General features: G+C 42.0%; 1 protein-coding gene across 1 annotated transcript; it reads left to right on the top strand.

Moving 5' to 3' along the window:
- The first annotated feature begins 7,612 nt into the window (after nt 1-7,612).
- Nucleotides 7,613-14,009, top strand: PLK2 (polo like kinase 2). Its single transcript, XM_009907070.2, has 14 exons — nt 7,613-7,888; nt 8,418-8,525; nt 8,683-8,799; nt 8,989-9,118; nt 9,401-9,488; nt 9,858-9,953; nt 10,170-10,368; nt 10,462-10,609; nt 10,968-11,065; nt 11,692-11,815; nt 12,047-12,287; nt 12,381-12,510; nt 12,596-12,706; nt 12,824-14,009. Exons 1-14 carry the CDS (start codon nt 7,670-7,672, stop codon nt 13,013-13,015), a joined length of 2,001 nt encoding a protein of 666 aa, XP_009905372.1. The 5' UTR covers nt 7,613-7,669; the 3' UTR covers nt 13,016-14,009.
- The last annotated feature ends 2,838 nt before the right edge of the window (nt 14,010-16,847 follow it).

Below are 16,847 nucleotides of genomic sequence, written 5' to 3'. Positions count from 1 at the left end.
CTTTGCCACACCACACAACTGCCCAGGCTGCAGCCAGGCAAGGGTCTGGAGGAGCCTCCTGGGACGAGCAGGCGTGGGAGACTGCTCTGTGTACCAGGAAGACCGCTCTGAACACCGAGGCCTCAGCCGCTGCTATGTTACGGCAGAGCCCTGCTAGGTGCGTTTGTGACATCAGCATAGCCACTGAGTCTCTCCTCTGCAGCTAGCCACAGTCTTGACACCTGTCCTCTGTCTCAGAGGGTCACCATGAATCCTCATGCTCCATAGCCTCCTGCTGAATGGATTGATGGATTCCTGGAGTGGTTTGGGTTGGAAGGGACCTTCAACATCCTCTAGTTCAACCTCCTGCTGCCATCTGCAGGGTCACCTTCCACTAGACCAGGTTGCTCGAGGTCTCAAACACTTCCAGGGTGAGGGCACCACAGCCTCCTTGGGCAACATGTTCCAGTTTCTGAAAAGCCTCACTGTAAAGCATTTCTTCTCCAGGTGCAGAAAGCCCATTTCTTCTCCAGTCTAAATCTCCACTCTTCAAACTTCAATCCACAACAACCCCATGTAAAAAGTCCCTCCCCAGCTTTCCTGTAGCCCCTTCAGGTACCAGATGTTGCTCTAAGGTCTCCCTGGAGCCTTTTCTTCTCCAGATTGAACAGCTCCAACTCTCTGAGTCTGTCCCATAGGGCAGGTCCTCCAGCCTCTTCATGGCTCGACACTGAATCACAGAATCACAGAATTTCAGGGGCTGGATGGGACCTCAAAAGATCATCTAGTCCAATCCCCCTGCCAGAGCAGGATCACCTACACCAGATTACACAGGAATGCATCCAGGCAAGTTTTGAATATCTCCAGAGAAGGAGACTCCACAACCTCCCTGGGCAGCCTGTTACAGTGTTCTGTCAGCCTCACATTGAAAAAATTTTTCCTCATATTTGCATGAAACTTCCTATGCCCTCAGCTTCCTCCCATTGCTTCTTGTCCTGTCATTGGGCACCACCAAAAAGAGCCTGGCTCCATCCTCTCAGGACTCACCTTTTACACATTTACAAACATTGATGAGGTCACCTCTCAGTCTCCTCTAAGCCCCCACTCCCTCAGTCTCTCCTTATAGGGAAGATGTTCCACTCCCTTAATCATCCTGATGGGTCTGTGCTGGCCTCTTTCAAGTAGCGCACTGTTTTTCTTGAACTGAGGGGCCCACATGATTGTCCCAGAATCTCTGAACATGTAAACCTCTGTTGTGTCAGGTCTAAACAATGACTTTGGTAACATGGAACTAACCCTCTTTTCTACACGCTTTTGTTTAAGCCTGTTTCTTTGATATTAGAGTGGTGGATGAAGGAAATACAGAAAAGGCAATAAAAGTTAGCTGGGTTTAATCTGATCCAAAAGAGCACCAATGATGTTGTTGCTTCACTTGGCTCTGACAAGGCCTTCAGCCCACTTTTACTGCCAGAGCAGACTCTTCTGCCTGTTCAGAACTGCTTCTGGTGCATCTCGCTTGGGTAGTAAAGAACCTCTGTAGTACCTGCAGTGGTGAAAGGAAATGTTTGCTTGTATCTAATTATACACTAATTCAGTTTTCAGCAACTCTTCTACCTTTTAATTCTAACTTCCCAGAGTTCCTCTGCATGAGACATACAGTATCACAGTATCACCAAGGTTGGAAGAGACCTCAAGGATCACTGTCTTTCTGATTTTGAACATTATGTTTAACTGTTGAGGATTAGGAATAATGGCTTGTACTCCAGTCTGCAGAATATTTAGTTCTTTATATTTGTTTTGTCCTACAAAGCATAATTACTTATAGGCAATAATGCTTTCAGTCTCCTCAATATTTGTCCTCCTCTGTGCTTCATGTTTAGAATATATGGTCAGAAGTGGCCTGTGTATGTCTAGTTATGGGAACATGTGTTTACAGAAAGGAGAGTCAGGGAGACAGAGAACCTGTGATACGGGCTTTTACCCTACATATCTCAGAACTCTGTTCCTATGTTGTCTGTTATCTGAGTAGCAGTAACACTGAATTCTGTTTTGTAAATTCTGGAAACTGTTTCCTACCCATAGAAAGGAAATAAATGCTTAGCTTAATCAGGAGGAAACTGTCTCCTGCACTGTGTCCTGCAGTAGCTCAAGACTGAAATTGGAAAGGGGAAGGGAGAGCAGGAAGAGAAACAAACCAATGAAAGTAGTGACCTCTTTGATCTGTTTAGAGGATTTTGACTACCCTTTGGCATTATTTCTTTAATAAGGAAGTTTAAGATATTTTGGCACTGAGAAGGGCTACCAAAAAAAAAAAGAAAAAAGGGCAACATAATCTGGAGAGTTCAGTTCTTTTAGGGCACGAAACACCACTCTAATTGTTCCTCAGGTTTGAAATTAGTGTCTCTAATACTGGGCATGATGCTTTACCATCACACAGATCTTTGTTCCTTCTGTGTGATTGATGCAGCTGTATAATGAACCTAGCAGTCCTTTGTATGGGAGGTTGGCTGATTCTGTGTGTCTTCACTGTATCTCAGTATCCTAAGTCCTGGTCTTGTGAAGTTCGAAGTGCCTTCAAGAGTGTACTCAAAGTCACCCAGTGCTTCATGAGAAGCAGTAGCAGCATCTGGAAAAAGCTGTTGCTGGCAGAATGGGTAGCCAAGGTGCCAGGATGTCTTACTAAATATCTTGTGGGCAGATACTCTTTGACTAAGTGAGTGCTTAGCACATTGCAGGCAGAGGTGGAGTGGATGTGGTTCCTACAGAACACTGCATGAAGTATTTGTGTGTGTTTGTGATCATTAGGTTGATCTGTTTTGTATTATGGCTAATTGAAGGAAACTGCAAAATTTAAAATAACAGTTTTGATCAACATTTAAAGGTAAAGGTAAAGGCTTTGGAGCCTTTACTTTTGCAGTACTGTTAACTTTGAGGTTAGTATAATCCTTTTTCTGGTCTGGGTTGTGCAAGAAAAACAAATCAAGCTGTGAAAAAATGAAATGAGAAAAATACCACAATGTACAAACACATAGTCCAACCTCAGTCTTAGAATTAGGTACTGTGTGAGGGAGTTACTGCACTTCCTGAGTGTAGAGGTTAGTGCCTGAAATCAAGCTGTGAGATGTTGTTATTCAACCCAGGCAGCACAGGGAACAAGTGTGAGAGCAGTGACAGATATGAGAAATCCAAGTCTCTGACACTGTTTTCACTTGACACTGCCACATGATTTGAGCTAGACTATTTCCCATAGTTGATCTTTGCACTGTGGTAACACCTTTCAGAGCCAGCCAGCCATCTTGACCATGTAGGTATTCATCAAACTCCAGGAAGTAGTTTTCTGGGTTTGGGAACCCAGTATAGGATCCTACAACCACCACAACGACAGCCTTGCCTTCCTGCTGGCCCTATGGAACCCACACCAGCCTAGCAGGACAGGATGGGAACAGACCTTGGCCCTCAGAAGAAACCCAAACTAGCATGAGCCTATGAGACCACTGGGCTAAGCACCCCCTTTCTTGAAGATTTTTCTGGGAAAACATGATTGCCTTACACTCTTGGTAGCCTGCCTGCTTTTGCATTAGCAGATCACTTCAAATGAAGCTGCAAAAGAATATAGATCTTTGAAAACTTTGCCAAGTTTCAAAGAAAGGAAATGAAAATACATGAATTTTAGCAGAAGCAAGTGGTTTGCACTAGCCCTGCAGTGAGTTAGGGAGGACAACTTATACCACACTTGTGTTTGAGAATGATCTCTGACCATAAAATCTGCAATGGAAGTAGCACACTGAAATTTTATGGCAGCATCAGAGCAAATGTTTAGTTCTGTATCCAGTCCAGCTTCTGTGTGTTTCATACTTTATATGGTGAAGCTATTAAATGAATACTTTACTGGAAGCACCACAGCAAATGTTCTGGAGAACAGGGAACAGAAAAGCAGAGCATGTACAGAGTCATGAAGCAGTGGCAAAGGGCATGTGGGTGTGAAGCTGATGGGGTAAAAAAGGTTAGACCACAAAACAAAATTCAAGCAATAAGCTAAAGAAGTCAAGAGGAGAAATGAGGCTTAGTCAGTCACTAAAATACAGTAAGATTAGCAACAGTTTCTCCAGACATAACTACTCTCTGACAAGCCACAAAGAATCATGAATCACAATTTTAATAACACAGTTTCTGTAGGGTGATGTTCTAGAAATAAACTGTGCCATTTCTATCACTTGCATATGTTGTTATGTATTCCAGTGACAATGCCATTCACCGAAGTCTTTAATTTGTCCTATTTTTAAGCAGAATACACTTATTTTCAGACACACTGTCATAACTCAATTTCAGCAGATGAGGGCACTCCATGACTGGCTAACTGGAAAACAGGCCTGCTGACAGCTAACCAGAGGCAGGAAAACAGAAGCTTTGCTAGTAGAAAGCAAGTGATAATGTCTGTTGGGTAAAAGGCCAGCTTTGCCTGCCAAATCAGCGTGGGTGGCCACTGAAGCCCAGTATGGACTACAGGGCTATTGGTGTGTGTGACTGCAGGAACATCATGAATTGGCTCATACTGTCATGCAGGGGATGGGAAAGCATCTGCACCACAGGAAGGAAGTTCAGTTGAGACAGTGTCAAGGCCAGGTATATGGTGTTCATACAAATTTTGGATAAGGACTTGATTGTCCTGGCAAATTTATGGCCATAAACACAGCATCATAGTTGGATGTACATGATTTAATGCATTTCATTCTGGAAATGTCAGTGTTCAAACACCTTTTCCCTAATGCTACAATATGACAAAGTGGTTTCTGCCAAGACTCTTCTCACAGTCCTGTAACTAGGCCACTTATGACTGTCAAATTCCTCATTTGACCCAGGGGTTTATGCATGCCCAGGCTTCCCAGATCCTTGATAATCAGGATTTTATGAACAATCTGTACACTTGTGTCCAAATCAGCCATAGGGGATAAGGGTTACCATTATTTTTTTTCCCCTTTATTTTTTTTTCTTTATTTATTTTTCCTTTTTTTTTTCTTTCTTTTTTTTTTTCCCCCCCCGGAGCTGGAGATAGAAGCCATGTCTGAAGCCTGAATCTGGGCTATGTTTGTCCTGTTTCTTGGCAGGGTAACTGCTAAGTGCTGCATACTGATCTGGCCACAGAGATGCTGCTGTCGTAGCTAGCTTCCAAATGAGCTTCTTGTGCAGTCTGCAGGTACACATGAGCACTCTGCTGATGTAATTTGGAAGAAAAAGTGGGTGATTACAGAGTGCTGGCTAGGATAGCTTTTCTCTTGCAAGATATGACAAGGTCAGTTTTAAGCCTTTGCTTTAACGTTACTTTACCCAAGAGAACAGCTGTAGAAGGCAAAAGTGAAATATATTGATTGCAAAATATTCACAAAAGCTAAGAAATCTGAGATACACATAAAAAAATTAAGTGCCAGCACAAAATCTTGTATATTTGTATTAAATAGCAAAGTATTGAATTTAGGATTGAACTTAGTACCTGCAGCTAAAGTTAGCTGGTCAGTTATGCACGTTTGGATTTAGAAAGCAAGGCAGAACTTAAAAGACATTGGAAAGACTGGAGAAGAAAGATGGAGGTGCAAATTTCAGAGACAGAAAGGGCAGAATGGTATAAAAAGTACTATTCTGCATTTTCTTTGTAAAACCTTACAGTGAATAGCATGGTAAACCTGGCACCTTGAGATGTGTTAAGTAAATGATACCTGTGCTAAAATGGGAGAAGCAATCAGAATAATGGAACAGACTGTACAGGGCAGCCCAACAGCCTTGTGGCCTCTTGTAACTCAGAGTGGATACAGATTAAAGGCTTTGCTTCATCACAGTATGTGAGAATAAATAGTTTTAGACTTGCTTAGCAGACCACTTTGTATATTGAGCTTTAACCACGTGCTTGTCCTCTTAAAGTCAAGTTTAACAATCTCCCATAAACCTTTAACAGACAAAGCCTGTTTCCCTTAAATTCCCTTTCTACAGTGAGCAGTACCACTTCTATCCAGTGGAGGGGGAACGTGTACACGTATCCTGTCTGCTTTCCCCCTTTCCCATACACCTTTCACCACACCAGAACAAAGCTGCTGATAGAAAAGAAAGCATTCAGAAACCACATTTATATTAACTAACCTGTTTTGCAATAACGGATACTAATTTGGAGAGAGTTAAATTGTGTGATGGAAACAATATTCACCTGGGAAACCAATGCCTGTAAGGCCATGGGGCGAATGGCTACAGAACTGTGTCTCTCATAATTGTTCCTCTTGTTTTTAACCTCTGTTCCTACGGTTAATCACTAGTAATACTAACACGAGTTGATTAGACCTCACAGAGTGAAGCAGGAGGTAAGACACCTGCATGCAGGAGCGTGTGACCCGTGTGCATGACCGGTAAAAAACTCTGGATGGGTAGAAGTAGAGTGTATGCAATCCAGTATGATACTTGAGCACCAGTATCTTCATAAAGTAATACCTATGTAGGGAAACTTAAATATTGGTTTTTTGCACTTCTGCTTTTTGGGTTGGGGGTTGGGTGTGTCTGATAAAGCTTGTATCCTGATGCTGACCCTGTAAAATAAGTGAAACGAGTGAAACTGCTGTTAAGATCTGAAATGAGGGACATTCAGAGACTGACACATAAGTACAGTCACATGCTTTGAGAGTAATTTGTATTATAACTAGACTTTGATTTTTACCATCAATGAAAGTGAGTAGTATGTACCAAGAAGCAAATAATGTGCATGAATGTGCAATGAAACAAGAAAATGAGCTTCAGTATTTTTTTGCATCTTCAGAATGGGAGAAATAGAAAAAACATTTCACACTGCAAAACTTTTGTTCTATATACAAATCATTCTTCAACCATCGTCCCTACTCAAACACCTCAGCCAGAGATCCTGGGCTACAGAGGTTCAAGGGTCTTCAAAATTAGCTTACATGCATTTGGAATGTTTGAGAAAATATCTCTGCTTGTGAAAAGATTTTAGAGCATACTGTTGTCAGCTTGGCAGTGTGTCACTAAGCATGAGTTCTCCATGCAAAACGAGGGGCAGTTGCTTGGCACAAGGCACTTGCATTGTTTGAGCAACTCTGCGAGCCTCAGCTTCCTGCTGAAATGAAAACCAGGACCTGGCTCTCAGCGTAGTGCAGATGCTTAGGCGTAAGTAGGGGAAGAAGCCCTTCTTATGTGCAGCAACAGACACTTGTTAGGGAGCTGCACTTACAGGCCTCAGTACTCATCGTCCGTCAGAAATGGTGCTCCACAAGCATTCACAGTCAAGTGGGATGAGGCTCCACTTGCGAGATCCTCCCGGTGGGCGGCGGTGAGCAAAGCAGCAACAGCAGCAGGAGCACTCAGGAGGCGACCCCAGAAGCGCCCTGCGCCGCTGCCCCGGAATTCGAGCGGGTCCCGCCCGGCTGCTCCGCTCTCGCCACGCTCATCTCTGAAACACAGCCCAGCGACCGGCACCCCTAGCTCCCCTCGGGCCGCCCCGGGGCCGGGCCAAACCGGGAGGGCGGAGCCGGGCCCTCACGGGGCCGTCCCGCAGCGCCAGGGCGGAGCCGCCGTCCTCTATATAAAGGACGAGCCGAGGCGTTGCTCGGCGTTGGGAGAGCGTCAGCAGTGGGGTGGGGGGTGGTGAAGGAAAGGCAAGACAAGGCGAGCTGCAGCACGGAGTTGGCCAGGCGGGGTAATGGAGCTGCTGCGGACCATTGCTTACCCGCCCGGTGGCGGCGCCGCCAAGTGCTGCGAGGCGTCGCAGGGCAGAGCGGCCGGCGGCGAGTCGCGGAGGAAGAAGGCAGAGGAGCAGCCGCACCAGCACCAGCACGCCCACCCCGCCGCCGAGGTTTCCCGGATTATAACCGATCCCACGACGGGCAAGCGCTACTGCCGCGGCAAGGTGCTCGGAAAGGTAATGGCCGCGGTGCGCTCCGTGCCCTCCCGGGGCGGTGGCTGGTACGCTCCGGCCCAGCCGCCCTCCGTCCTCGACGAAGCGTGGTGCGGGTTGCGGAGCGGCGGACCAGGAGGGTGCATGCGGCGGACGCTGCCTCAGCGGGGATATTTTCCTCCGGAGTGCGTTGGAGAACGCCGCGCTTGCGGCCCCTCGACCTGTCCGGAGAGGGATCTGCTTTCTGATCTAGACACAGAGGGTTCTAACACCCTTCTGTCCCCGGTTCATCTCTGCCCATCCTCTCCATGTGGAATCGTGTCTTCGGCGCGGGCAAGGCTGCACAAAATGAGTTTGCTGTGGCACGCGGGGCGGGGGGAAGCCGTAAACGCGAACCTTCAGATGGGCGAAGAATATAAAAGCCGTCTTCTACCGAATTCCTCTGCAAAGGAAGTTGTTGCGCTCCTTGACTAATACCTGAGCTGGTGAATGACTAAGTGTGGGACTTCTTTCGTACCTGCTATAATTGCCTTTTTCTTGTGTGTCTCTCTAGGGTGGATTTGCCAAATGTTATGAGATGACAGATTTGACAACAAATAAGGTTTACGCTGCAAAAATCATTCCTCACAGCAGAGTAGCAAAACCTCATCAAAGGGAAAAGGTGTGTTCATGAATGATTTTTTTTTTAACTCCGCCGACTGTCTTTTGTGTGCTGGGTTGCCCATCCCTTTTCCTGAAATGGTTCTGGCAGAGCTGTCAGCTCAGTTTTGTGGATGCAAGGCTAATAACACTTTTCCCCTCCCCTCTTTTCTCTTCAGATTGATAAAGAGATCGAGCTGCACAGAATGCTTAATCATAGACATGTTGTGCAGTTTTACCATTACTTTGAAGACCGAGAGAATATTTACATTCTTCTGGAGTACTGCAGTAGAAGGGTGAGCATCAACTGGGAGAAATCCAGTATTTACTTACCTGGAATCTGCAACTAATTTAAATATGTGATGTAGAAAAGGTATTTTTTGTGGCTCCTTTAGTTGTGTTTGTCCACATATTGGCTTACTTTTGTTTAAGGTAAATCCTGTGTGTGAATGTTCAGTGACATTTCTTTGTTTTTCCCTCTGCAGTCAATGGCTCACATCTTAAAAGCAAGGAAGGTATTGACAGAGCCAGAAGTACGATACTACCTCAGGCAGATTGTGTCAGGGCTAAAGTATCTTCATGAACAAGAAATCTTGCACAGGGATCTTAAACTAGGTAAATTTTTCACCTTGCTGACTTCAAAACACCTCCAACCCTGTCAGTATTCTGCTAATTTACACTTGTGTGGTGATAATTTGGTTAATAGACTCTTTTCAGTCTTGTCTTCACAGTGGAGACTTACAGTCCTTAAGGAATGATACTAAGCATTCCTGTTTTAAAAAAAAAAAAAAAGTCTTGACTAGCTTCTGGCTTTGAGCAAAGTATGACTTTGCACCTGTGGCAAATGCATTCCTACACTGCAAGAAAAGGACTAACTGGAAATTCTTTGTCTGCTAGGTAACTTCTTCATTAATGAGAGCATGGAACTGAAACTGGGTGACTTTGGCTTGGCAGCTAGGCTGGAACCATTGGAGCACAGGAGAAGGTAGGAGCTTAAAAAAAAGTCTAGTAGTAAATGAAAACACATTCATTTAGACATAAGAAACACTGTTCTATCTATATTAAGATTCTCCTTCTAGAACAAAAAGGCTTCTGTACTTTGACTCTTAGCATTTGAGTAATAACAAATACCAGTGGCAGGGGACCTGACTGAAAAATGGTCCAGATACAGTAGTCTGTTTCTGTATCATGAAAATAGCACGAAACACATCTACATTATTAATGTTAATACAGCTCCTGTTTAGCAGTCTCTAAATTCTTGTCCAAACTTCAGAGGAAAACCATCCCTCTGAAAATAGCTTTTCTTCTTTCTATCTGAAATACTAACTAGCTCTGTGGTCTCTTTGATTTGCAGAACAATATGTGGAACACCAAATTACCTCTCTCCAGAAGTCCTCAACAAACAAGGGCATGGCTGTGAATCTGACATCTGGGCCTTAGGCTGTGTAATGTAAGTACTTCACTTGCCTTTGAAATTAAATATTTCTGTCACTGGACTAGGCTTTCAAGAGTTCAAAGGGGATGTAGCACAGCATCAGTGTGCAGTCCTTTATACACGTGCATCCTAGTTCTAGAAATTCTTCATGTTAGGACAGACTTTTCATTAGTGTAGATAAGTATTATGGGTATGCAAAAATGAAAATTTATTTTCTTTGCTTTTAAACAGGTATACAATGCTGTTGGGAAGACCTCCATTTGAGACCACAAATCTTAAGGAAACATACAGATGCATAAGGGAAGCAAGATACAGCCTGCCTTCATCTCTCTTGGCACCTGCAAAACACTTAATCGCTAGCATGTTGTCAAAAAATCCTGAGGATCGGCCCAGTTTAGATGAAATAATTAGACATGACTTTTTCTTACAGGTATGTATTGTTAAGTATTCCAGCTGAAAAACTCTCCACCCTGAGAATGCATTCTGTGGTCTAAAAATTGGCATTTGCATCTTGTTTCCACAGGGCTTTACACCTGACAGACTTTCTGCTAGCTGTTGTCACACTGTTCCTGATTTCCATTTGTCAAGTCCTGCTAAAAATTTCTTCAAAAAAGCAGCTGCCGCTCTCTTTGGTGGTAAAAAGGATAAAGCCAGATACTTTGATAACCATAGTAAGTGGACTATAGCTATGCTTGAAAGTTACCTTTGTCATCGTGGCATGCTAGTAACAGAGCTATAAGAAAGAAACAGAGTATTTGTGCTTGTCTGAGACCCCTTGTGTTAGTTTTGACTTTTATCCATAAGGAGCCTGCAATCTGTCATCTTGTATAAGTAACTGCATCATATAGCATACTGGAAACCTTAAAGTTTAGTCCTAGAGGTTTGGCACTGCTGTTCTGAGAGACTGACAGGTATAGATGTTACTGGATGGAGACGGCTTTCTGCAGCTAACTTGTTAGGCTTTCTGTAAATGAACAGCACTTCCTAATGAAGTGTGCAATGTTTTAGGTGTTGTTTTCTGCATTGCAGACAGACTAGCTAAAGAAGATGAAGAAATCTACAAGCTCAGGCATGATTTGAAGAAGACTTCGATAACCCAGCAGCCTCACAAACAGAGGGCAGATGAGGTAAACAAGTGCAGTTCAATACAAATTCAATACCAGTTGGGCAAAGTAGCTGTAATCAAATTATATTTGACTTGGATATCAGAGCTAAGGCTGTACACAGCATCATCAAGCTTAAATGATTAGCAGAGATGCTTTAAGAGGGCTTAACCAAGCTTCACTGAAGTATGGTAGTGTTTGTAAGGAGACTATCAATTTTGGCTTTTGAGTAATTATAGTATCTGCCTAGTCTCCATTGTTATGTGTGGTAACTTGTCTGCCAGGTGCTCTTTCCCAATACTCCAAATACAGGGTTTTACTTCATGATTAACTAGGACTTCTTAAAGAATAAATTGCTAACTAACTTACCATTTGGTGTTCAGACCTGCAACCATCTGTTCTCTTGCTAGGGCAGGATTGCAGAGGACTGATTAATAACATGTAAGATGCAAATTGAAGATCTAAAGAATGGAAAGACCTGGCATTCTTCTTTATGTTTAGTATAACAGCAGCTCCTTGGACTTGCTGGAAACATTAATACCTGTTTCCCTGAAATTACCATTTGTTGAGGAACAGGAGAGCCATGCAAAATTTGTGTATAAGCCTTGGCTCATTATGTTTGATAGTTACGTGTTTGACATATCTTGCAGGAGATCCAGCCTCTTATCACAGCAGTAGCAAAGCCGGGAATGTTGCCAGAAACTAAGCAGTCTGGAGACTCTATTAGAATGATTGTCAGAGGAACTTTGGGAAGCTGCAGCAGTAGCAGTGAATGTAAGTGCAACAAACTGTCATCTTGAATTCTAAATCTTATCTTTACTTTCTTCATGTCTTACAAGCTTGAACATCTGCTTTCTTGCCCACCTCCTGTTTTCAGTACTCAAAATTTTCTACTACAGTTGTTTTTGCAAAAATTGAAACTGGAAAGCCTAATGACTGAAATACTTAAGACTGCAGTCTTAGATAACTGAAAGATTTAGAAGTCTAATAATCCTTCTCTTTCAGGCCTGGAAGACAGTACCATGGGAAGTGTTGCTGATACAGTTGCAAGGGTATTACGAGGATGTCTGGAGAACATGCCAGAAGCAGACACCATTCCCAAAGAACAGCTGACAGCATCCTTCCAGTGGGTTACAAAATGGGTGGACTACTCCAACAAGTACGGCTTTGGGTACCAGTTGTCCGATCACACTGTTGGTGTACTTTTCAACAATGGGGCACATATGAGCCTTCTGCCAGATAAAAAGTAAGAATGATTACAACAGTGATAGCTCACTAAGGTGGTTTAACCATGATATGTTTTTGTCATTTCTAATCTCCTTACTTTCTGCTTTTGTAGAACGGTCCACTACTATGCTGAACTGGGGCAGTGCTCTGTCTTCTCGTCCACAGAGGCTCCTGAACAGTTCATTAGCCAAGTGACTGTACTGAAGTACTTCTCTCATTACATGGAGGAGAACCTCATGGATGTAAGTTCAGCACCTTCTGGATCCTGAGTTGTGAAAATACACTGAAGTGTGAAGTGCTTAACCTAATGTCTATTCTCTTTCCTAGGGAGGAGATTTGCCCAGCCTAACGGATGTACGTAGACCCAGGCTTTACCTCTTACAGTGGCTTAAATCTGATAAAGCGTTAATGATGCTCTTCAATGATGGCACATTTCAAGTAAGTTTGGTAGTATTACCAAAGAAAATGTTCCTGAAATACATTATTTCAATAAAACTAGATTAGTGCCAGAAACTGAGAGGAGAAAGTGTACAAACAGGAACTTCTCTTTTACAGGTGAATTTCTATCATGATCACACGAAAATCATCATTTGCAATCAGAGTGAAGAGTATCTCCTTACCTACATCAATGAAGAGAGGATATCCACAACGTTTCGTCTGACGACTCTTCTGGTTTCTGGGTGCTCATTGGAACTAAAACAAAGAATGGAATATGCTCTGAACATGCTGCTGCAGCGATGTAACTGATGGGGATAACTGCGTTAAACAAATGGACCTTCTTGTTCACTGTGAAATCTACAGTGGGGATAGTAAAGCAACCTAGTATGTTGGTGATGGATGTGTGGTGGTACGAAAACTTGACTGTTCTAGTGTGCTGGGCACACATCTATTAGAAGTGTAAGCATACTCTTGGACTAAAGTTGTGATGAGTTCTTTGGACCATAATTTTCCTTGCTCTGTGTGTGTGTTAAAGATATTTTTGACTTGAACTCAGCAGATTGTGACTGCTTTCTCTGCAAGAGAGCATTTCTGATGGAGTTAAACTGTGAATATGCATCTGGAAAGGGAGGGGAGATTTCTGTTGTTGTGGAATAGCTGTAATAAGCAGCTTCTGGTTGCTTAACTGTGAACTATGGCCATACTCTTCTTTCCCTTATTTTTCAAAAATACCCACACTTGTGGCTAGCAAAGTGCATTCCTTGTTAATAATTTTTTTAATTTATTACAGCCTAAAGTGAAGTATTTATTACACAACTTTTTTTTGAACCTTGGCATTTGAAATATAAATCTGTTGGCAATAAAGAGAATGGAAATCCGAAGCATACTCCACACTTTTTTACACCATGACATAAAAGGCTTTGCATTACCAAACATCTTACGCCATTTCGAAGAAGTTTACGAATGACAACTCTCTGACCGGTTTCTCTCCAATTACAAGTGCCAGTATGCTGCTGCTGGTTATAGGAGCAACCCTAAAGCAACTGCTGATGGAGCTTGTAGAGTAATACACTTTTTTCCTAGGGCTTGAATCCTGAAGTATGGATCTTCTCAAGATACTGTATCTCAGAACTGGTCTTTTACACTGACTGGAACAACTGGCTTCCCTATGGGTGATACTTGGTGGACAGTAGATAAAATGAGCTGTATATGCTTTCTCCTCTGTTGCTGTGAAAGCATTGCTCTTACTCATTAAGGGACTCAAGTATCACTGTACCTCAATGGTAGAATGAGTTGTCCGTATCTGTCATCGCCCCTCTATTGTGCTTTATTGTGTGTTTCTACTCTTGGATAAATAGTAACCCCAGTAAAGTAAAGAAAATCAGAAGTGAGAGGATTAAAGGCTGAGTTAGTATCAACTTTGGTCTCATCCTACTAAGCTGATAACATTAGACAACCACAAGTGTTACCCAGACCAAATGCAATTTATAGTTTACATAAGTTCTCTGTAAAGTAGCCCAATAGTGCTGCTTAGTGCATATCCTCTGCTAGTAAGTATGAACTTACTAAAGCAATTGCTTTCCTAAGCTGAAGGCAATGTCATTTGTCAGCTGAATGGCAAATATGTGAGGATTCTGAGGACTCATGACTCAGTGCAGAGGAAGATGTCCTACAGTGTGTTGATCTCATTTCTGTGTAGATAGTGTAGCACCTGTGCCTCTCTATAAGTGTATGGTAGTCTTCAAGCAACTGTTCCGATGCAGCAGCGAGTAGTTTCCTTCAAATAATGATTGATCTCCATAGGACTGAATGAGGTTCCTTCTGAAAGACAGACCTCAGCTGCCATCTGTTTCAGTCAAAAGTGGCTGAAGGCAAGGAGCTGGCAGCCAGTGTAATGAACTGCAGACTGAACAAAGTACAGATGTCCAAAATAGTGAGCAGAGGAGGTATTGCTTGCTTCATCTTGCAGTGTGTATAAATGTGATTGTTTTCCTCATACTGAATACCACGCATTAGGTAATATTTATTTACTTCTCAAGTCTAGACAGGAAGACCTAAATGAGGCCTTCAAATGGATTCATTAATGTAAGTCTAGGCAATTTGGTGAAGTTAAATATATACTTGCTATAGTGAGCAGAATTCAGCTTCCCAGCTGTCTGCTTTCTTTAGGGGATAATGATTGATTTTACTGCTGGATTTACCAAACTGTGCTGTAAACATACAGCCACTGCTGGGTCCTTTTCTCTTACAAGGCAAGATCTCCTTTTTTGGTTCTGACACCAGCAAGTTCATAGTTTGTGTGCATTTGAAACAAAAATTACGTAAGCTACAATACTTCTTCAGATAGAAAAAGCCTATGTGCTGGGATAAGTGTGTGTTCAGTTCAGCTGCTATAATTTCTTTGAGTATCAAAATCAGCTTTATGTGGCTGAAATTCAAGCAAACAAAAGACTTCAAGTGTAGGATGTTTAAAAGTGATTTAAAGGCCCCAGATTCTATTGTAGGATGCTAGTTGGTTATAGAGAGTTCTAATGCAACTCACTCAAATACAGTTAAGTGAATCAGGAACCTTGGTGCTTTTCAAATCTTTCCTTACCTCATTTTATTTTCATATTGCAAAATAGGAGAGGTGTTTAGAGCAGGTAAAGAACAAGTACCTGTTTCAAAGTACACTAAAGAAGGATAGCTGGCTTAAACTTTGTAATACAAATACTTTCATGAGGAAAAAGAGTTCTGAAATTCTTTCCCAGAGTGGATCCCGTTTCAAACAATAATGTTTATCCAATCATGTAACATGTCTCCTGTAATTCTGCATACAGGAAGGTCAATATTAGAAAAGAAATTGTCTATGCCTCTATACAACAAATGTCTTGCCTTCTCTTGAAAGAAGTTACATGGTCTGGATTTTATGCTTGTTCGGCAGTGATCCTAATCATTTATATTGAAAACAAGAACAAGCACAGCATTTCGTTTGAAAGCATATATACTTGAATGAAAATACAGGGATTAAAGGATTAGGTGAAAGTCAGCACATAGGTTTCTCAGGTATGAGTGGTGGACACAGGAAAGAGAATTGCTGATAAGAAAAAATAATCTGTTGTACTCTGATCAAAATATTTTTATCAAATCTTAGAATATATTTTTGCAAATACATGTATATGCTTGTACAGGCAGGTGCACAAATCTGCCAGCAGGTCAAAAAGGAAGTCAAAGAAACAATTCAAATAGGTCGTGCTTCAACCTTAATGTAATGCATTCTCCAGTGACAACACTAGTCAGTCATGTGTTTTAGGGCATTCTGTAATTCATTTAGGGTGTTATGAAATTACTTAATTTCATTAAAACATTTAATCTACTGTATTTGAGAAAAAAATCATTGAGAGTTGGGGTCATATGCTACTCTTCAATGTTGAACAAACTTCATGACATTGTCAAAGTAGAAAAAGTAGCAGTAGCTTTAAAGCTATTTCATACTTCCGAAATACAGATTGATCCTTCAGGTGCCCACCAGTAACTGTAATTTCCCTGCCTGATAAGCTGGATTCTAAATGTACTTTGAATAAATAAATAAATAAATATCAGGTTCTTATAGGTAGTTGTGAACTAGGCGCATACCTAAGGAGTCAACCAGAATCATGCATTGCATAGACCATAGTGGGTTGGTTGGTTGTTTTGGGGGTTTTTGGTGGGTTTTTGGTTTTGTTTGGTTTTTGTTTGCTAGTTTTTTTGTTGTTTGCTTGGGGATTTTGACTTGGTTTGGTTTGGCTTGCTTTGTTTTTCTTGTTTTTTTGTAGTGTCTATACCTTTTAAACACCAATAGTGGCAGGCATGTCTTTGAATTGCCACAATGTTAGGCCAATACATAGAAAGGAGAAGATTAAACTTAATTTTAATATACAATATTGAAAACAAATATCATGGTTCATCAGTGTTTGGAAAAGTATAAAAGTAGAATGTGAAGATTTAGCCTCCAGGATTTATCTGTGTACTCTAGTTCAATATGGAAACAAAACTGATTTGAAAGATTCTGTCATACTAACATAGTATTAGGCTAAGCTTGAAACCATTGCAGTTTTATTTCTCTACCATGAAATCACAGCAGAAACAAAAATCTGACATTGTCTGTATGATGTAGATGTGA

This window comes from Dryobates pubescens, chromosome Z (assembly GCF_014839835.1).
Source record: "Dryobates pubescens isolate bDryPub1 chromosome Z, bDryPub1.pri, whole genome shotgun sequence".
NCBI classification, from domain to species: Eukaryota; Metazoa; Chordata; class Aves; order Piciformes; family Picidae; genus Dryobates; species Dryobates pubescens.
This window is presented reverse-complemented; position numbering and strand designations above follow the sequence as displayed.